Genomic DNA, 22583 nt, shown 5'->3' on the forward strand with positions numbered 1-22583 from the left:
TGCCACTGTCTTTCTCTGGAATATAGCTCAAATTTTACATGCTTTATTAAAATATTCAATATTGTTTAAGATTCAGTGTAAGGTATCATGAGACCTCCAAGACTGCCTCAAGTTGATGTCGTTTCCTTCCTTTGCTAACACTTTGTGCCTTTCTTCCTTATGACCTTTTTTACATTGTCTTCTCAGCTACTTGTTTTGTCCATTTTACTAGATTATAACCTCTAGATTATGACCTTTACAAGATTATGAGGGAATGGAATGTATTTGTTTCTTATACCTCGAAACTAGTCAAGGCCTTGAACTAGAGCGTGCACAATAGTTATAAAATAGGTAGGAAATTCACCCTAATAATAAATGCTAAAGTAGAGATTTGCATTGAAGTCTAGAAGCTTCTGTGTTTGAAGGACTAGAAATGGGACACTTGTCTGAAGGCAGGAGGCAGCAAGATCTTCACAGAGGAGGCAACTTTAGAATTATGCTTTAAAAGATGAGTAACTTTCAAGGTAGATAATGAAAAGGAAGTAAAGGGCAGAGTGGGAAAAAGTACAAGAAAGGCAAATGACACTGAAAAATAAAGTATAGTGACAGACAGGCATCTAACAGCATGCTATATTTGGCGAATCAGAGGTTCCTGGTGAGCATACAATGCCTAGGACAGAGAAGATATACAGCTGAAGTCTAGAGCTAGATCACAAAGGATATTGTATGCCACACTAAGAATAAGAAGTCATTTACCTTGGAGGACAGCTGTTTACCTTTTCAAGAATGACGACGCTGTTTTTTTTTTTTTTAAGTTTATTTATTTTGAGAGAGAGAGAGAGAAAGAAAGCGGGAGGAGGAGCAGAGAGAGAGAGAATCCCAAGCAACTCTGAGCTGTCAACGTGGAGCCTGATGTGGAGCTTGATCTCAGGAACCAAGAGATCATGACCTGAGAAGAAATCAAGAATCAGATGTTCAACTGACTGAGTCACCCAGGTGCCCCTACATGTTTTTAATGTACAAAAAATTATGCCTCCCAAAGTAACTTTTTAAGCATTTATTGAAATAGTATGTTCCTGTATTACTATGAGCTCAAGAATATTTCAACATATACTTGTATTTTGCTAATCCCCAAAGCTTGTGCATATATGAAAAAAGAACTGCTACATATATACATGAAATCTGACTTTAAAATTCAATTTTCAATTTTAATTGGAATATGAACTCCTAAATTACTTGTAAAAACTGTCCACCAACTTCATCCAATCCTGATGACCAACAAGTCAGGAAGTACTACTATATGAGATTTAGAAATACTGAAATAGATGGAGACTGACATGATCAGATTGAGAGTTTAAAAAATACTTTGGGCAGTGTTAAGAATGGATTAGAGTAGGGCACCTGGGTGGCTCAGTTGTTCGTAAAAGCATCCCACTTTGGCTCAGGTCATGATCTCACGGCTTGTGGGTTTGAGCCTGCATTGGGCTCTGTGAGCCTGGAGCTTGGAGCCTGGAGCCTGCTTCGGATTCTGTGTCCTTTCCTTGCTCTGCCCCTCCCCAGATCATGCTCTGTCTCTCTTTCAAGAATAAATAAAAAATCATTTAAAAAAATAAGAATGGATTAGAGCAAGGTGAGACTGGATACACAATGGTAAGAAGACTGTGGTAGACTACTAGTTAATTTTTAAAAATCTATTACTTTACCTTGCTCAACTGCAGACTATTTCTCATCATTTAAAAAATATTTTTAATAGTTTATTGTCATATTGGTTTCCATATAACATCCAGTGCTCTTTCCCACAAGTGCCCTCCTCCATTACCACCACCTCTCTTCCCCCCTTCCCCTTCAACCCTTAGTTCGTTTTTAGTATTCAATAGTCTCTTGAGTTTTGCGTCCCTCTCTCTCCCCAACTCTCTTTCCCCCTTCCCCTCCCTATGGTCCTCTGTTAGGTTTCTCCTGTTAGACCTATGAGTGGAAACATATGGTATCTGTCCCCTCTGCCTGACTTATACCACTTAGCATGACACCCTAGAGGTCCATCCACTTTGCTACAAATGGCCAGATTTCATTCTTTTCATTGCCATGTAGAATTCCATTGTATAGATAAGCCACATCTTCTTGATCCATTCCTGAGTTGATGGACAATTAGGCTCTTTCCATGATTTGGCTATTGTTGACAGTGCTGCTATGAACATTGGGGTACATGTGCCCCTATGTGTCAGCACTTCTGTATCCCTTGGGTAGATCCCCAGCAGTGCTATTGCTGGGTCATAGGGGAGTTCTATTGATAGTTTTTTGAGGAACCTCCACACTGTTTTCCAGAGCAGCTGCACCAGTTTACATTGCCACCAACAGTGTAAGAGGGTGCCCATCTCTCCACACCCTCACCAGCATCTATAGTCTCTTGATTTGTTCATTTTAGCTACTCTGACTGGTGTGAGGTGGTATCTCAGTGTGGTTTTGATTTGTATTTCCCTGAAGATGAGTGACGCTGAGCATTGTTTCATGTGCCTGTTGGCCATCTGGATGTCCTCTTTGGAGAAGTGTCTGTTCATGTCTTCTGCCCATTTCTTCACTGGATTATTCATTTTTCAGGTGTGGGGTTTGGGGAGTTCCTTGTATATTTTGGATACTAGCCCTTTATCTGATATGCCATCTTTTCCCATTCTGTCAGTTGTCTATTAGTTTTCCTGATTGTTTCCTTTGCAGTGCAGAAGCTTTTTATCTTGGTGAGGTCTCAATAGTTGTTTTCCTTTCATTTTCCTTGCCTTTGGGGATGTGTTGAGTAGGAAATTGCTGCGGTTGAGGTCAAGGAGGCTGTTTCCTACTTTCTCCTTGAGGGTTTTGATGGTTTCCTGTCTCACATTCAGGTACTTTATCCATTTTGAGTTTATTTTTGTGTATGGTGTAAGAAAGTGGTCTAGTTTCATTCTTCTGCATGTTGCTGTCCAATTCTCCCAGCACCACCTGCTAAAGAGGCAGTCCTTTTTCCGTTAGATACTCTTTCCTGCTTTGTCGAAGATTAATTGGCTGTACATTTGTGGGCCCTGTTCTGGGTTCTCTGTTCTATTCCATTGGTCTGTGTGTCTGTTTTTGTGCCATCTCATCATCTTTATAACTAAGGCCATGTGACCAAAGTCACCAGTGTGTATATGTAAACATGAGCAACCTCCACCTCACCTGGTTAAAATCCCTTCTACCTGCCCTGATTTAATTTTCCCTTTTCCTGTAAATGGGAATACATATTACCCAGAGACCCAACTTTGACTATGCAAATGAGTACAAAGCTCTAGGACAGAGGTGTTTTTTGTTAAATTTTTTAATGTTTATTTATTCTTGAAAGAGAGAGACAGGAATTGAATGGTGGAGGGGCAGAGAGGAAGACAAAGAATCTGAAGTAGGCTCCCTGACACGGGGCTTGAACTCATGAACCATGAGATCATGACCTGAGCTGAAGTCGGATGCTCAAACGACTGAACCACCCAGACACCCCTCTAGGACAGAGGTTTTTTACCTGCAGGGGGTCCCCATGTCCCCAAGGGATCCACAGACAGAATTAAAGGTTGTCTTGAACTAACCTTTAAAGTTAACATTTGTTTCAATCATCAATATAGGCACAAATCCTGTAGTATTAATAGTTTGTAATTTTTCCCACCAATAGAAATCAGGTATTTTCATGACATAATTGTTAGATATATAATTTCAATACTACGAAATTATGATAATTAGATCCTGGATCTTGTTATGTATTAAAGAGAAAGCACATATTTCTGTATCACGGATTTATATTTTTATATATTTTAACCATATTCCAAATAGTTTCCTTTATAATTCTGTGTATTTTATTTTATTCATTTAACACTATTACAAGGGATCCACAGGCTTTACTAGATTGCCAATGGTATCCACAGCATAAAATGGTTAAGAACCCCTATTCTAAGATAGCAGAGCAAAGTCTGAAGGAAGATTGGTCTCTGAAGGAGTTCATAGATGAGATACGCTGATAGCTTAGACATGCTTACCTCCAAACTATTATTTAAGACAAACACCTATCTTGCTTAAACCAGTATATTTTTTATTTTCTTTGTTACAGACTCTTAGCCTTTTCTCTCACTAAGCTTATTAAAATATCTTGCAATAGTGACAATAAGCCCTCAATTAAGGAAATGACGATCAAAATGGAAAACAAAAACTTAAAAGAAATTTTTAGGAAGTAGATTTTATAAGAGCAAGTGATCTATTTGGTGTTTGAACTGAAGTAGAAGGTGTTACTCAGGTTTCTAGTGGGGGTGACTGAGTAGACTTGGTATGTACTGCTAAAGAAGATAGGGATTATGGAAAGAGAAGTCAGTGTGATTTGAGACAGTGAATTAGGTTTTAGAAATGCTGGATTAGAGAAATCAATGGTACAGAGAGAAAGGGTACAACATACAGTCAGAATTGCATCTGGAAACTCTTAAGAGGAATCTGGGCTAGGCTAAAGAGAAAATCCTGAGTGTAACTGGCATACAGATGGTGTCTGAAACTAAAGATATAGAAGAAATGAACTAGGGAGCATGTATAAAGTAAGAAAAAAGCTTTGGACTGGCCCTTGGAGAATACTAACATTTAAGATACAGTGGAAGAAAAGGAGCCCCTTTGAATTTACATTTAAGTCAATCAGCTTAAGAGGAACGAAGGTATTATTTATTTATATAGCACAACTTTCATTTATAAACGAACTACTTCAGAAGTTTTATTCATTCATACCAAAGTTCTATTAATGAAAAGTATCAATCCAGAGTAGGAATATAAAATAGTAAAAATTTCTTCAGGGCCTTCAGGATTCTTAGTACGTTTTTTTGTTGTTTTATCTCTTTTTTCCTTCTCTAACAAAATCTGCTGTGAGAAAACAATGTAAAATTCACCAAAATAGATGTTGTTTCATTAAATATAAAGGACTACAAATTTATTAAAAGGTTCTATTTTTATGGACAATGTATTTTAATAAGTAAAGATGAACTAAAAGAATGTAGCTCTAAGGATGAAATTTTAAGTATTTTTTTGGACATATAGATTCAGGGTGGGAAATGAAAACTCCTACCCAAGATGACTCTCTACTTAAGGAGATGCAGCACTAGTAATTTAAGATGGAAAACTGTACACATTTAATTTATGTATTTTTTTTTAACTTTTTAAAAATTTTAAAATTTTTGAGGCAGGGAGGTGCGGATGGAGAGAGAATCTTAAGCAGGCTTCATACCCAGTGTGGAGCCTGAAATAGGGCTCGATCCCCTGACTGTGAGATCATGACCTAAACTGAAATCAAGAGTTGGACACTGATACTAACCACATGAGCCACTCAGGCACTCCTGTACCCATTTTAAATATACTTTAGCTATCTATACACTTTTCCAACATTTACATTAACATTGTAAAAATTATTTCCTTACGAAATCTCCATTATGATTTTGCTTACTTTAAATGACCAAAAGCTTGAGGGCGCCTGAGTGACTCAGTCATTTAAACATCTGACTTCGTCTTGTGATCTCACAGTACATGTGTTTGAGTCCCACATCAGGCTCTGTGCTGACAGCTCAGAGCCTGGAGCCTGCTTTAGATTCTGTGTCTCCCTCTCTCTCTGCCCACTCTCTGCTCACACTCTTTCTCTCTCAAAAATAAACAAACATTAAAAATAAATAAATAAATAAATAAATAAATAAATGGCTTAATGTAATACATGGTTTTCACTCAGTCCAGGATAACAAATAACATTTTACTTCCTTTTGTCCTAAGTATACATCTTCCAGACTTCAGAAACAGACTTTCTGGTCTAGTGATTTAATACTTAAATTCTTTTTTAATTTATTGATTTATTTTGAGAGAAAGAGAGAGAGTGAACAGGGGAGGGGAATCCTGAGAGAGAGAATCCCAAGCAGATTCTGCACTACCAGTGTCGAGTGTGACACAGGGCTTGAACTAACAAACCATGAGATCATGATCTGAGCTGAAATTAAGAGACACTTAATCAGCTACCCAGGTGCCCCTGATAATTAAAATTCCTGTTTGCCCTCTACTCAAACTATTCAGGATTTTAAAGACTTCTTTCCTCTAAGCATGTCTCTGTGCAAACTGAAAACTTTTATACTTTCTTAGTTATATTTATATGTGAGACTATTCCTGATATTTAATTATTTTAGTTGTTTTTCTGTGGGCCATCTTATATCTTCCTTTTGTTATGGCAAATACAACTAGCAAAAGTGTAGAAGGAAAGGAAGATTTTTCTACTTTGTTTCTATAACCTTCTGTGCTATGTTGACCACTGCAAGAAATCATGTTGAGAGTTTTTAAGAGTTGGGGGTTTTTCCCTCATGTGATAACACCAAAATATTAATAAGGTACAGCCCGGATTATTTTCCTTGAAATGCTTTTGCCTTTGTGCAGGAGGAAGTTCAGCTACCCCATTTCTGCCCATTCACAGCCTCTCAAAAATCTCTCTATAGTTTATCCCCTGTAGCTTAACATTCCTTTACCCACTAAAACTTTAAAATCTTGGGGAGTTCAAATGTTCTATCTTCTACAACATTTCTGAAAAACAAGACAGACTCTTATACAAAACCTTGGAAACCTTGTTTTCTGTCTTTAAGTCAGTTCCAAATTCTGACAAAAGTTTTGTTACTCTATGCTTATTAATGAAGGCAGGCTCAAGGGGAAAAAAGCTCATATGTAACAGTTTTTAACTTTATTATCAATACAGAGTACACAAACCAATTTTCAAGTGTATATATATTTTTTGCAAGATATATTCACATTACTCAAATTTTGTTTAAAGATAAAAGCAGACATTTTTATATCTTTTCTCTTCCAACTACATGTTTATAGTCATGAAGTCATCAATTTTTTATAATCAGATCTAGAAAATGTGCTTAAAACAGCTATATGATAACATAAACTGCACACAATATCTGAGCTGTCTTAATAGAGATGTTGTAGAAGAAAGTTTACTTATACCCATAAATATAATGACATCTCCTAATAAGCTTTTAAGAAATATTTATGTCATACAATTTTAAATGGGAAGACAATTATATTAAGAGAATAGCATTTAAAAAGAATATACTTGCATTTCTTAGATTTTAGCATTACACATTTTAATTTTTCATCAAAAAGACTTTAAACACAGAAATAACGTAATACTTATAAGTGAAATGTCACATTGAAAATACTGATTTTTAGTATTTAAAATTCTTGAAAAAGCAAATGCTTTATTATAGAATTAGTACTCTAAAAATACTGACAGCAATAACACAGTATCAAAATACATACAAATGGCAGCTATATAATTTGTATGTTTAACAAATTAAATATATGCATTTCTTAATTTAATCTCCTGATGAACTGCCTCCAATATCAATATTAAGGAGTTCTTTAATTTTATCATATAGCACTAACACCAAAGCACCCCCTGTACCACGAAGGATATTGGAGAAGGCACCATGAAAAAATGCATTGATTCCCTCATGTTGGTATATCTTCACAAAGCAGTCTAAAGTTCCTTTATATTGTCGTTCAGCCTCACCACTCTATGTAAAGAGAGACAAATAGTTTGTCATTATTTTAATATCTTTCATCTTAAGATGGATTTTTTCCCCCAGCACCAAGGATAGATTAAATTAACACTGTATTGAGTAAGTATGTTGAGTCAATGGGCATATATTGAATATTGTACCCAATGGTTGGAGAATTCTCATTTTGAAAACTGACCATATGTTAGGCTTAAAGTTCAAAAGATGGCATCACATAGTATGATTTACTCTCTCACTACTTTGCAATTAAGTGAGAAATTGATAGCAAAAAAGAGAACTAGAAAAATATCAAATGTTTGGATATTAAGAAAAACACATCTGAGAAAATAGTTAAAGCCTCATAATAACCACAAAGCTCCTTAACTAGGATGAAGCTTGAGTAGTATTTATAAGGAAATTAATGACTTTGAAATATTAGAAAGGAAAGGCTAAAAATTAATGAATCTAAACATTTTTAGAAAATAAACCTAGAGAAAGTGGAAATAAGCCCATAGAAACAGCCCATAGAAATCAAGGAAATAGGAAATAAATAAAAAAGAATGCATACAAAGTCAAAGTTAGTTTTTGAAATACATTACTGTAAATTTTCTAGAAACACTGTTTGAGGAAAAACAAGAAAGGCAGGCTCCAAAATTATTTGAAACATCAAATGTAATGTCACTGCAGATGATCCAGAGATTAAGAAAAAGCAAGATGATATTACAAACAACTTCATGATAACTGAAAACTCAGAAGGAACAAATTTCTAAAATTTACCAACAGAATAATTTATCAACAGAATAAAAAAAATAAAACATTGGAATAATACTTGACATTCATTAAAGTAATTCAATTAGTTGTTGAACATCCTCTCTTAGAGAAAACCATGAGTCCAGATGGCTTCAAATGTGATCCCTATTAAATATTCAATTAACATTTAATTCCAATCTTACAGAAGTTATTCTAGAGAAGAGAAAAAGAGGGAGAGGGAGACTCCTCTGCATGTTTTAGGAGGTCTGCATAACTTTGGTACCAAAATTAGAGTAGGACAGTGCAGAAAGGAAAAATTATAAGCCAAAATCACTGAAACAATGCAAAACTCCTTAACAAAAACTAGCAAGTCAAACTCAACTAGAAATATAAAATATAATACATAATGACCAAGCTAGGTTTATCCCAGGCAGGTAGGATTTGTTTAGCTCTGGAAAACAGATTAATGTAATACAATAGGTTAACAGATAAAAAATGAAGTCATCTCAATAGATATAGAAAAAGATGACCACCACTCATGATTAAAAATTACTGCAACCCAAAAGAAAGGAACAGCCATAATAAGATAAAGGATAACTACAAAACCCCACAGCTAACATTTTTAAAAATTTTAAACAGATTTACTTTATTTTTTAAATGTTTATTTATTTTTGAGAGAAAGCACACATGTCAATGGGTGAAGGGCAGAGAGACAGGGAGACAGAGGATTCAAAGCAGGTTCTATACTAAGAGTAGAGAATCTGATGTGGGGCTCAAACTCACAAACCTGAGCCAAAGGCAGATGCTTAACTGACAGCCATGCGAGTTCCCCTAGCTAACATTAATTTATGTAACATTGAAGACATTCAATGAAGACATAAGAGTAGCAAAAAAGGTTGCCAGTTATTACTTCTTTACTATAACACGCAATCAAAAGTCTCAGCCAGCGCCGAAAGACAAGAGAAGTAAAAAGTACAGGAATTGGGGTGCCTGGGTGGCTTAGTTGGGTAAGCATCTGACTCTTGGTTTCAGCTCAGGTCATGATCTTACTGTTCATGGGATTGAGCCCCGCATCAGGATTTGCACTGTCAGCATGGAGAATGCTTGGGATTCTGTCTCTTTCTCTCAAAATAAATAAATAAACATTAAAAAAGTTTTTTTTTAGTGCAAGAACTGATAAGGGGTCTATATGCAAATTAGTCTTCCATTTAAAAATATTTATTTTTGAGAGACAGAATGTGAGCAGGGGAGGGGCAGAGAGAGAGGGAGACACAGAATCCGAACCAGGCTCCAGGCTCTAAGCTAAAAATAGCACAGAGCCTGTCGCTGGCTCATGAACCATGAGATCATGACCTGAGCTGAAGTCAGTTGTTCAACGGACTGAGCCACTCAGGCACCCCAAATAATTTTCCATTAAAAATTTTTTTCAATGTATTAAACTACAGCTAGATATAGACCAAGAGGAAACACAGAAGTAACTTTAAAAACAGTCTATGAATGAAGTAATAACAGGTATGCTTTAACTTTTTAGGTGGCCTAAAGGATTTGTAGACATAAAATGAAGATAATGATAGTAACTACACCTCATAGCATTGTTTTGTCAATTAAATGAGTTACAGTGCAAATGCTTAGGACAGTATCTGCACACAATAAGCACTATATTACTATTCTAGCTTTCTGGGCTCATTATTTTCAATTGCCCCCATGAAACCTATCATCTAGATATACTGAACTACTTCTCAAGCCATACCTCTATGTATGTTTTTCCCCTTCTGCTTAGAATGTTCTCTCACTGTCTAGAGAAAAAAAATCTATTTACAGAGATTTGGCGCTCCAAGGCTCAACATCTGATCAGTTTAAACCATTAGGTATCCATCCCTTCTCTGTTTCATTCCTAGGACCTATGCATATTCTATTCATGCATTCAATACTATGCTATGAATTTGGAAGCAGATTCTACCTTATTTTGTGTCACCATAACACAGCATAGATTAGGAACTCAAATATTTGCTGAATAAATAAATGTAGTGAGTATCATCAATAAACAGAATATACCAAAATTTTGATTTGGAGATTTATATTTAGAACATAGATAACTATAAACAAGTTTTCATCTTCAGAGTTAAAAATTATTTCCTTCAACAAAAATGACATATGTCAATGGCTTGTGACAGGGCTTATTGTACTTAACCTACTATTCATTTGAGATAAACATAATCATCCAATCCCTGCCATCCCCCTTCACCTTTCAAATATGTCATAGGAGTGATAACAGAAGAGGAAGAAACTTTGACTAGATGAAGTTTGTTTTGGGATAGGAAAGGATATAAGACAGAACACATCATACATTTATTTTAGTAAGTAAAACAGGTGTCCTGCCTTTTAGACACAATTTCTCTAAAATCTGAATAAGTTTATGCTTGAATATCAAAGATACTAGAAAATTCAACTAGGCTCGCAAATAATAATATAAAATACCTGCATCATCATTCGTCTTCTAACTGTGTCAAAGGGATAAGAGAGTATTCCAGAGCATGTGGTCACAACTTGAGCAATGAAAAAGGAGACGAGAAATGGGGTTTCCTTTGGTTTTGGTAATAAGCCCTAGAAAAGAAAAACAGGTCAAGTATCTAAATTTCCAAAATACCTTAGATCGTTAAATCAAAAAATAACTCCTATAATGAAAGAAGGTTCAATGATACTTAAAATGCAACAAAACACAGTTGGATTTAATATGGAAAGATTAAAATAATATTAGGAGATCAATAAGAAGGAAGTATGCTGTACATGGCTTCACTTTAAAAGCATATCTGAAAGAAGAGAGCATACTTGCTATTACCAGAGATTTGTTATTAATGGCAAACACTAAGAGAGATAGCAGCTAGTAACCAAAAAAGTTCTTCCATGGCTCTTCCTCATAGAGTTAAAAATAAAGAATGCCTGATATTATCATCAACAGACATTTGATAAGCAGCTTTAAAATTTTAAGCCAGTGAAGAAACACTCCTAAATTTCACAACTACTACAGGTGATAAAAGAGAAATGCAGAGGGAGAACACGCATAAAATTTTCCATGACTAAATAAACATATAAGAGAGTGTTAATTTCCATTAAATTTAATCTGTCTAAAAACTATACACCAAACTAAAAGTAACATGTCCAGACCACAATAAAAATGACCTTCAGGGCAAAGCCAGGGTGGCTAGGTTGGTTAAGCATCACAATTTTGGACTTTGGCTCAGATCTCATGGTTCATGAGATCGAGCCCCCAGTCAGGCTTTGGACTCCATACTGACAGTGCTGAGCTTGCTGGGGATTCTCTCTCTCCCTCAATGCCCCTCCCTGACTCACACTTGCTCTCTCTCTCTCTCTCTCAAAATAAACTTAAAAAAAAATGACCGTCAACAATTACATTTATACTAATGAGGGAAGGCAGAGATAATATGTAAAACAAAATTTCCCTCAAGTTTTAATCTTATTTAATAAATAATACTGATATTTTCATTGCTTCCTTTTGGAAGTGACAGACAGCATGGGATTTTTGTTTGCCTCTTAACATAAATTACTTAACAATTCCTAGGTTGCTTATCTTTAAAATGGGGATATTAAAAGCTATTCTAGGAAATTGCAAGAAAATACTTAAAGTTCCTAGAACTAAGAAGTAACTCAAAAAATGGCAGCTATAATTACACTCTTCCTCTTTCCTACTTTATGGTAAGAAAGTGACAATAAAATGAATGTAATATCAAAAACTGTTAGAAGATGCCTTTCTATATGCTAAAGATTTGATTATGATGTAAGCCTAATTAGCATGTTTTCTATTTGTTACATAATATATACTACATCATTCCTGTTGCAAATAGCACAAAAACGTAATGTTTGGGTTTATGCTCTTTATATAAAATCAGATCCATAATAGTTATAATTTAATAAGGTTATGGCAAAGTCAGGATTAAACAAAATTCTATAATGTCCCTTCTTTCTTTCTCTCTGTCTCTTTTTTTTTTTACACTTATTTATTATTCAGAGACCGAGAGAGACAGAGCATGAACAAGGTAGGGGCAGAGAGGGAAGGAGACACAGAATCCGAAGCAGGCTCCAGGCTCTGAGCAAGATGTCAGCACAGAGCCTGAAGCGGGGCCTGAACACACGAACCACGAGATCATGACCTGAGCTGAAGTCGGACGCTTAACCAACCGAGCCACCCAGGCACCCCATATAATGTCCCTTACTTCATCACTTATTTTTATTTCCATAATTAAAAGTAAACATATCTGCTGAACAAACTACTAATTAAAACAATAAAAAGAAACAAACCAGGTATTTGACGTATAGCAGTTAAAGCCCAAATTACCTTAACGGTGTCATATGCTCCAAAATAGGAGGCTCGGTACACAATGATGCCCTGAACTGAAACACCAAACCCTTGGTACAAACCAACAATTCCGTCTGATTTTACTATTTTCATAATACAGTCACCTAAACCCTTGAACTGTCGCTCTTCAGGACCTAAAATAAAACCATTCAAAATGTATTAGCAACATTATATACCAGATAAAAACTTTAATCAAAGTAATTAATCTTACTGATTTAAATGATCTGAAAGTGCCACTTAGAAATCTTTCTAATAAAAAACACAAATGAAAATCCTCTCATTTGTTTAAAGAGAATTACTAGATTTCAAATAGTATCTTATAAGATTTTAACTGAAAATATTAATCTCTTAAAGCAATCTAGGGGCTCCTGGGTGCTCAGTTGGTGAAGCCTCTGACTCTTGATTTGAACTCAGGTCATAATCTCACAATTTATAGGATCCAGCCCTGTATTGGGCTCTTTGCTGACAGCTTGGAGCCTGCTTAGAATTCTCTCTCTGTCTCTCCCTCTCCCTCCCTCTCTCCCCCCCACCCCAATCCCCTGCTCACACACACACACTCTCTCAACATAAATAAACTTTTAAAAAAAGTAAATAAAAGCAATATATTTCAACCAGTTTGACTGACCAGAAGTCACTAACTGGGGCTCAGAAAATAAAAATACTCCACAACTTGCTTCAAGTTGAAAAGCAGAAAGACAGACACAGCAAAAAGACAAAACCAAAAGCTAGCAACTTTAAGGATTAGTATTTTAGGTGAATTATCTATTTACTAGTGTTTGCTGGTTTCATTTTTATTTTCACTTCACCTAGAACTCCTTGACAATATTTTAAAAGGCGAAAGATTTATACGATCTGAAGAGAAACCAGAGTATGACAATATTTTAAAGATACTGTATATAGCATATAACCTTTCAAAACAAATTCTCCCAATTTTGAGAGAAGAAAAATTACAGAATTGAACTAAACATAAGATGGAATTTTTTTCAGTTTATTAGCAATAATAGGAAAATTTGGACTACCAGTTAAACATGATAGATGGAACTCATATTTTCATCTTTGCTCAAACTGCTACCCCTTGAGACATTTTCTCTGATCACTTATCTAAAACTGATGTCACTCCCTGCTTCAATATTTTTTCATGTCATTTATTACTGAACGACAGTACATTTTAGTCATTTATTCATGTTTTTATTACTTGTGTTTTCCCCTAGGCCCTAAGGTACATGGGCCATGTACCATGAACTCCCTGTTTTATGTGGGGTGTCTATATGTATGTCTCTTATCTCATATCTGAGGCAGGGCCTGGATCACAGAGGTACTCAATTAAAATCTGTCAAACGAATCTCTTGCTTTCTTAAGAAATTCTATAAAATGGTAATAAAAGAATAAAACAGGTTTAAAGCCATACAGGCTTTAACATAATGAAATCCATAAATATCAGCAAGGTGGAAAGGAAATGGAAGAATGGTAACTCAGTAAAGCAGAAAAAGTTGAAACTTACTTTGTAGCAGAGAGGAAAGCAAGCTGCTTTAACCCAATAACCTCAGAAAGACATAGATTAGAGTATTGCTCTTGTGGTGAAAGCAATGTAACATCTGGATGCTCAAAACCTCTCACCCTTGAGCAGCCAAGTGCCTTACTCCTCTGCCATCCTCGGAACTGAACACAAGGCTCCAGACTTAATGGGGCCAACTGAGTTACTTCCACAACCGCTGAAAAAGGCCTTACACAAAGGCATATCACTGTGAAATCTCAAGATCATTAGGGGCAGAAAGTAATTAAAAAGAAAAAAAATTCACATACAAAAGGAATGGCAGTTAACAGATTAGTTTCTTTGGCTTTTTTTTCTTCTTTTATTTACTTTTGAGAGAGAGAGAGAGAGAGACAGCATGAGCAGGGGAGGGTCAGAAAGAGAGGGAGACACAGAATCTGAAACAGGCTCCAGGCTCTGAGCTAGCCGTCAGCACAGAGCCCGACGCGGGGCTCGAACCCACGAACTGTGAGATCATGCCCTGAGCTGAAGTCGGACACTCAACCGACTGAACCACCCAGGCGCCCCAAGAGATCGGTTTCTTAAGAGCAATATTAGAAACAACAGTCTAGAGAAAGTTTTTCAAAATTGTGAAAGTGACTTTAGAATTTTAAATGTGGTCAAATATTAGAGACATTTTAGACATGCAGGGTCCCAAAGTATCTCCTAATTGCTCAAAAAGCTCAGAAAACTAAGAATATAATCTACCAAAACGAGTGTGTAACAAAAATACAGGAAGATGTGATAAATAAGGACAGAGGCAAAGAGAATTGCTGGGATTAGAACTGTAGATGTCACCTAAAGAGGAGCCATAGTTGAAACAGGAATAAATTCCTGGTGGGATCTAAGAGGTGGCTTTCTAGGAAAAAACTGGAAGTTATAAGCAGTCTTTGTATTTGCTATTTTGTTACTGCAGTCGTGGCCTTCTCCTTCCTTCTTTTGAGGGAAAAGATAAAAGTAGTAATCTTTAGGCCCTATTACTCTACCATTTGGTTGTGATAAGATTTTTAGAATGTATTTCAAGCTGCTATAGTATAGCTCTACAATAAATAATACTTCACTCAAAACACAAAGAAAGAAGAACAGTATTTTCGAAAACTCTATACCTTTTCCAATATCAACACCTAATCGGGTTCGGGCAAAGTCTAGCGGATAAACTACACATAAGGATGTTGCTCCAGCAGCTCCACCAGAAGCTAGGTTTGCCAAAAACCACCTCCAGAACTGAAACATATAAATTAAAAAGTGGTTATTAAATTATACAGTCTGACTGTTTAAAATTCTTATTTTGATAAATTAAAAAGCCAGATTTACAAACTACTTTTATAAAGTAAACATCTATCGTAATGTATATCATATTATGAAAAATATTTCCCTTCATGTTCACAAAGCCTGTTTCTTTCCAGGTACTCTGGGAGATACAGTTTAAATGCTGATACACAGGAATTCCAAGGTATTTTAATGGCTTCCAGCAAAAGTAGCCCAAATTAACAAAAGAGGCCACATAATATAGTATCTCTCTAGATGATATAAATTTTTTGTTAATAACAGTGTTAGGGGGCTCCTGGGTGCCTCACTTTCTTGAATACCAGATGTTTGATTTCAGCTCACATCTCAGTTCTGGGGTCGTGGGACTGAGCTCTGTATTGGGCTCCAAGATGAGCACTGATCTTGCTTATGATTTTCTCTCTCTCCCTCTGCCCTTCTCCCCTGCTCACACATATGGTCTAACATAAACAAAAAATAAATATTAGTGTTAGCTATGGCTAAAATTTCAGGTACCCATGGAGGCTTTAGTTATATTCTTTTTTGGTTTTGGGGGGCAATAATACTTCATAATGCCACAATTTCACTTTGTAATTTTAGTTGATATTAAACAGCTCAAAATTTAACAGCTCAAAAACATTATGTTCAACTGCTGACATGAAAATTGGCTGAAACCAATTAGATGAGTGGCATGTAAGTTAGGCCTTACCGATCTACTGGTTCACATGGGCTACAGAGGTTCTTTTTTTTTTTTTTTTAAAGTTTACTTATTTTGAGAGAAAGTACCTGTGCACGCATATGCAAGCAGGAGAGGGGCAGAGAGAGAGAGAGAGAGAGGGAGAAGGAGAATCCCAAGCAGGCTCCATGCTGTCAGCACAGAGCCCCGCACAGAACCCAAACTCCTGAATGGTGAGACAATGACTTGAGCTGAAATCAAGAGTCACATGCTCAACCAACTGAGCCACCCAGGTGCCCTAGCTATTGAAGCTCTTTTTGATGAACATTTAAAATGTGCCCTGTGTAGGTCCAGTAAACCGCTTTTCAATATCTAGAGCTTATTGGAGAAGAAAAAAAATATTTGAATTGGAGCAGTTATAGAAAACCTAGGGTCCAAGGCCACTGTAACCATTTTTAATACATTAAAAAGTAATATTCTAGTCAGGTTCCGTTTCTTGTTTTATTCTCTGGCTTTTATTTCTAACAATAGTTTTAAGTCTCAGATAGCTTTGGAACTCCTGGCCTAGAATTCTGGACCTTTCATTTTTTTCCTATCTTTTTTAAACAAAAAAGTTACTGATTTATACTCTAATTCAAATTCAACTTTTCCCTCAAAACCTCTGATCTCCAGACCCATCCAAAACTGTACATAATCATCTCTCCACATGCTTTAGCTCTCAGAAAATTCAAGGTGAATCCTATGACCAATATGTAAAATACGTCAACATGTTCCAGGTTCTCATTTAAATAGTGTTTACGATCACTTTCTTCTATTTTAAGTATCTGTACACATCTTATCTTACCTCCAACAGACTATGCATTTCTTGAAGTCAAGATTATTTAACAGCTTTATTAAAATATATTAATATACCATACAATTTGCCAATGTAAATTCACCATAAAATTCAATGGATTGATAGTATATTCAGAATTGTGCAACCATCAGCAGCTTTAGAACATTTTCATCACCCCAAATGCTATACCCATTAGCAGTCACTCCACATCCAACCCATCCCCCTGGGTCCTAGACAACCATTAAGCCATTCTGTCTCTACAGATTTGCATTTTATAGGACACGTCCTACACACAGAATAACACAGTAGATAGTCTTTCATGACTGGCTTCTTTCATTTAACACAATGTTTTCAAGGTTCTTCCATGTGGTACCAGGTATTAGCACTTCATTTTTTTTATTGCCAAAGAATATTCCAGTGTATGGATTTACTACAGTTTATTTATCCATTCTTCAGTTCATGGACATTTTGGTTGTTTGCATTATTTTGAGGCCAGGATTTAAAAAAAATCTTTATTCTTTATTTTGATAGAAAGAGTGTGTGCATGTCATGGGGCAGGGCAGACAGAGAAGGAGAGGGAGAGAATCCCAAGTAGGTGCTGTGCTGCCAGCACACAGCCTGATGTGGGGCTTGAATCCAGGCACCATGAATGAGATCATGACCTGAACCAAGATAAAGAGTCAAAGGTTCAAATGACTGAGCCACCCATGTGCCCCGACACCAGGATTCTGAATTCATCTGTTTATTTCCTTATTGCTAATTGGCATAGGGCCTTACCCAGAATAACAGTAACATATTCAATAAATATGTTTAATGAGGTACTAGGAATGCCGCATACTGTCCTCAGACTCCTGTGGCTCCTTTCGAGCGAAACTTATAAGTTTTATATGGGTAGCCATGTTTCATAATTACCCAGAGATAGATCAGGAGATTGCATCGGACCCCAAAGTACCTAATCTATAATCTAGAAGATAATCTGTAACCTGCTAGAAAAAGGAGAACAGGACCAGAGCCTATTTCCTGGGAATGTGACTTTACAATTCTATGCCAATTAGCAATAAGAACAAAAATGGAAAAGATATTAAATAACATTTTTAGGTCTCACTCTTTTTGAAACTGTTGCAAGCTATATATCCTCTTCCAATAAAAATCACATATATATAAACACACTTTTAGCGTTTAAAGAACTTGTCAAACACGCAAGGATCCCAGGAAGGCAGACTAGTGGCTTATTATTCAAACCATGACACTTCTGACAGTGGAAGCAGGGCCTTTGAAAACATGACACAAGCAGGCACAACATGGATAACTAGTGTGGCTAACCTTCTGATGGAAGAAAGAAAGGGAGAATGAAGAAGAATGAAAAACGCAAGAAAAAGAAAATAAGGATGTTGAATGATAATCCTGCAAGTGTCCATGTAACAAAATCTATCCCTCCACAATTAAGCTTGAAAATAAAATAGACCCAGAGGACGTAATATGCTGATTTAAATGAGAGTTTCAGTTATTATAAATTAGCAAATTCAGATATTACTATATTGTAAAAGGAGAGGGCAACGAGAGGAATCAGAGATGGAGATGAAGATGAAATAATCTGAGGGTTTTGAAGGGAAATAATCTTATTTCTTTTCTCTCTCTCTCTCAAGTTTATTTTTTTTTATTTTGAGAGAGAGAGAAAGAGCACAAATAGGGGAGGAGCAAAGAGAGGGAGAGAGAGAATCCCAAGTAGGCTCTGTGCTGTCAGCGCAGAGCCCAATGTAGGGTTAAACTCATGAACCTTGGGATCATGACTTGAGCCAAAATCAAGAGTCAGACTCTCAACCTACAGAGCTTCCCAGTGCCCCAATCTTCTTTATTTTCAACTGCTGACAGATATTGTGTGAACAGACTCAATGATGCACTGAAGAACAAATGCCCTAGGACCAAAGTTCTTTCTAACAGAGCTTGTCTGGGCATGAAGGAGAGCTGGGAGAAGTTCTAGTCTTCCCTGTTGAGGGTTGTGCTAGAAGCTGCTAAAAGGGGGCAAAGAAACATTTTGTACCCATGCTGAGCTAAGATTCACCAAGTCTAGTCCCCTTAGCTCAGAGAGTTGAGTTGAAGAATCTGAGTTTGGGGGTGAGGAAGACCTGAACAAATGACTGGGTCAAGTGCTCTCAGCTCTGAGTCTTGCTTTCCTTACTTGTACATTTAGGATAAATATAACTACCTCAAAGGGTGAGGTGAACATCAATGAAACAATGGATAGCAGGTACATAGCTCCCAGCATGGTTATTTTTTAATAACTTTTTAGTTTGAAACAACTGCATGTTCACATGTATCCTAAGAAGTAATACAGAGTTTATAAACCCTCCAACTAATTTCCCCCAATGGTAGTATCTAGCATAACTACAGTAGAGGAAATCAACACTGATAAAAACTTTTCTTACTCAAATTTCACCCATTTTGCATGCATTCATTTGTGTGTATTTAGTTTCATGCAGTGTTATAACATAATACAGAGTCCTGTCACCACTACCACAGTCAACAGTTTCATGATAAAGGTCCTTCAATGCTATCCTTTTACAGCCATAGCCACCCACCTCTATCCTGGCAACCACTACTATGTTTTCCATATTGATGATTTTGATATTTCAAGAATTTTATATAAATGGAATCAGAAAATAACTCAGAGATTTTTTAAAATCCAAAGTTCCTGTATATATCAAAAATTTACTTTTTAAAAATTTTGTTGTAAAATATATGTAACATAAAAGTTAGCATTTTTGCTATTTTTTAAAATTGTTTTTGATGTTTATTTATTTTTGAGAGAGACAGTGTGAGTGGGGGATGGGTAGACAGTGAGGGAGACACAGAATCTGAGGCAGGTGCCAGGTTGTGAGCTATCAGCACAGAACCTCATGCGGGGCTTAACTCAAGAACCATGAGACCATGACCTGAGCTGAAGTCGGATGCTTAACTGACTGAGCCACCCAGGCACCCCACCATTTTAGCTATTTTTAAGTGTATAATTCAGTGACACTAAGTACATTCACAACATCATAAAAACATTATTACTCTCTACTTCCAGAACTTCATCATCCCAAATAGAAACTCTATACGCATTAGACAAAACTCCCCATTTTCTTTCCTCCTAGCCCTTATCTTTGTCTATGAATCTGTCTGTTCTACATACCTAAGGGGGATCATACAATATTTGTTTTATTAACAGTTTCTCTTTATTCCATAGTGTGATGTACCATAGTTTAACCATTCACCTGTTGAAGGACATCTGGGTTAATTCTAGATTTGGGTCTATTATGAAATAAGCTTCTGTGAACATTGTACACACTAGTTTTTGTGTGAATGTAAGTTTTTATTCTCTGGGATAATGCCCAAGAGTATAACTGCTGGGTTCTATGATAAGCACATGTTTAATTGGTAAGAAACTGTTGTTCTTTTTCTAGAGTGGCAATTATCATTTACATTCCCACCAGCAATGTAGGAATGATCTAGCTTCTCTACATCTTCACCAACATCTGGGGTTGTCAATATTTTAGGCATTCTGATAGATGTGTAGTGATATCTCACTGTGGTAGATCAACAGCTTTTTTGTTAAACGTTTATTTATTTTTGAGAGAGAGAGAGCAACTGAGTGAGCATGAATGAGACGGGGGAGGGCGTGGTGGCAGAGAGAGAGGGAGACACAGAATCTCAAGCAGGCAGGCTCTGAACTGTCAGGACATACTCTATGCAGGGCTCGAATCCACAAGCCATGAACCAAAGGTGGACACTCAGCCGACTGAGCTACCCAGGCATCCCACATCAATCACTTTTAAACTCACATATTATATTTGTTTTTTCTATCTCAGTCTATCTCAGTTGGTTGAGACCGACTTTGGCTCAGGTCATGATCTTGTGGTTTGTGGGTTCAGGCCCCGCTTTGGGCTCTGTGCTGACAGCTTGCTCAGAGGCTGGAGCTTGCTTCAGATTCTGTGTCTCCTCCTCTCTATGCCTGTCCCCCATTCGTGCTCTGTCTCTCTCTGTCTCTCAATAATAAATAAATGTAAAAAATTTTTTTAAAGAAACCAAAAATACTGATTTTTCTTTTTTAATTATTTTTCTTCATTTTAGGGGGGTGGGCAAAGATGGGATAAAATTTTGATGTCCTAAGTCAGAAGTAAAAGGGTCACTAATATCCAAATTAAGTAAATAATACATATTACATTTTTACTTGTGACTGAAGACATTCTAAATAAGATAGAATGCCTTTATAGAAGTATTAAAGATATTCTTACCTCAGGCTAATTTGTAATTTATTACAAATACTTAGCAAAGATCAAAGTGAACCTTAAAACTTTTAGAGAAATGTGATTTACACTGTTAGGAATAGATGTTAGTAACATAAATATTATGGTTAACTCAGGAGTTAAATTCTCCATTTGGCTTAGACTTATAGAAATTATCTTTTGGGGGAGGTGGGTTGGGAACTTTTCAGTAAAGAGTTAACTCAGCACTGCCCAAACCCTTTATATACTGAGATCTTCAGGACAAGCCCCTGACCTTTTCTTTCCAGGTAACATCTAAGTCCATGGAATATCCTACTGATGAGTTTCTTTTTATGCTTTAGGCTTTGGGCTGCACCAGACAGTTTATGCTAATGTGTGAATTTATTGTGAACACCTGTGTTTGTATGCCTGGAACATTGGGCTAACGTATATGAGTTTGATCTCTTGGGTTAGGGAGCAGCGGCTAGAGTTTGCATAGCTAAGGACAGTCACATTCCATGCCTATGCAACTGGTAACTCCAAAAAATCCTGGACTTCAATGCTCAAGTGAGCAATGCTACTGGCAACACATCATATGTACTGTCACACACATGCTGCCCATGTGACTCTACTAGGAGACTACTTAAAGCTTGAATCTGGTTTCTCCTGGACTCTATGCTGCCTCTTCCCTTTGCCAATTTTAATCTAGATCCTTTTGGCTGTAAAAACAAAAACAAAAACAAAAACAAAAACACTTGATCTTAGCCAAAAGGCCGAGAAGCAATAAAACAAAAACAAAAACAAAGACAAAAACAAAAAAACCCATGAGCGTAATAGCTTTTCTGACTTCTCTGAGTCCTAGTTAATCACTAAAAATGAAGGTGATCTTGGGAACCTCTGATACAGGTTCTGAGTCAAGAAAAGTTCCAAGGTCTAACAGGAAAACAGGAGAAACCTAATGGAGGACCAGGGGGAGGGGAAGAGGGAAAGAGAGTTGGGGAGAGAGAGGGACACAAAACTTGAGAGACTATTGAATGCTGAAAATGAATTGAGGGTTGAAGGGGAAGGGGGAGGGGGAAAAGAGGTGGTGGTGATGGAGGAGGGCACTGTGGGGAAGAGCACTGGGTGTTGTATGGAAACCACTTTGACAATAAACTATTTAAAAAAAAAAGAAAAGTTCCAATTATTATAGCTAGCAGCTAAAAAAGACAGGGACATTTTTCTGAGTGTCTATCTTAAGCACAGTACTATGATAAGCACTTTATAAATAATGTTATCTAAACTTCACAACTGTGAGGAAGGCATTATTATGTCCAAGTTTTAGATGAGGAAACTAAGAATCAGAGACTTGACTTTCAAAAACCCACAAAGCTAAATAACACA

The 22583-nt window shown here is 36.5% G+C and overlaps 1 protein-coding gene across 2 annotated transcripts in view; it reads right to left on the minus strand.

Annotated features, from left to right (window-relative positions):
* Positions 1 to 883: 883 nt before the first annotated feature.
* The window catches only part of SLC25A31 (solute carrier family 25 member 31), a 34782-nt gene continuing 13082 nt past the window's right edge, over positions 884 to 22583 (minus strand). Inside the window, exons 3-8 of one of the 2 annotated variants that reach the window (XR_003900414.1) lie at positions 15286 to 15403; positions 12628 to 12782; positions 10752 to 10877; positions 7454 to 7541; positions 4729 to 4860; positions 884 to 928 (exon numbers count right to left, since the gene is read on the minus strand). Coding sequence is in view for 1 of the 2 variants with exons in the window: in XM_029915619.1 (XP_029771479.1) it covers positions 7341 to 7541; positions 10752 to 10877; positions 12628 to 12782; positions 15286 to 15403 (600 nt within the window). In the remaining variant the exon portion in view is untranslated. Of the gene's footprint in view, positions 929 to 4728; positions 4861 to 7203; positions 7542 to 10751; positions 10878 to 12627; positions 12783 to 15285; positions 15404 to 22583 lie in introns of those variants that run through there. The other variant, XM_029915619.1, reaches the window with a different exon arrangement.

This window comes from Suricata suricatta, chromosome 1, assembly GCF_006229205.1.
Source record: "Suricata suricatta isolate VVHF042 chromosome 1, meerkat_22Aug2017_6uvM2_HiC, whole genome shotgun sequence".
Taxonomy (NCBI): domain Eukaryota; kingdom Metazoa; phylum Chordata; class Mammalia; order Carnivora; family Herpestidae; genus Suricata; species Suricata suricatta.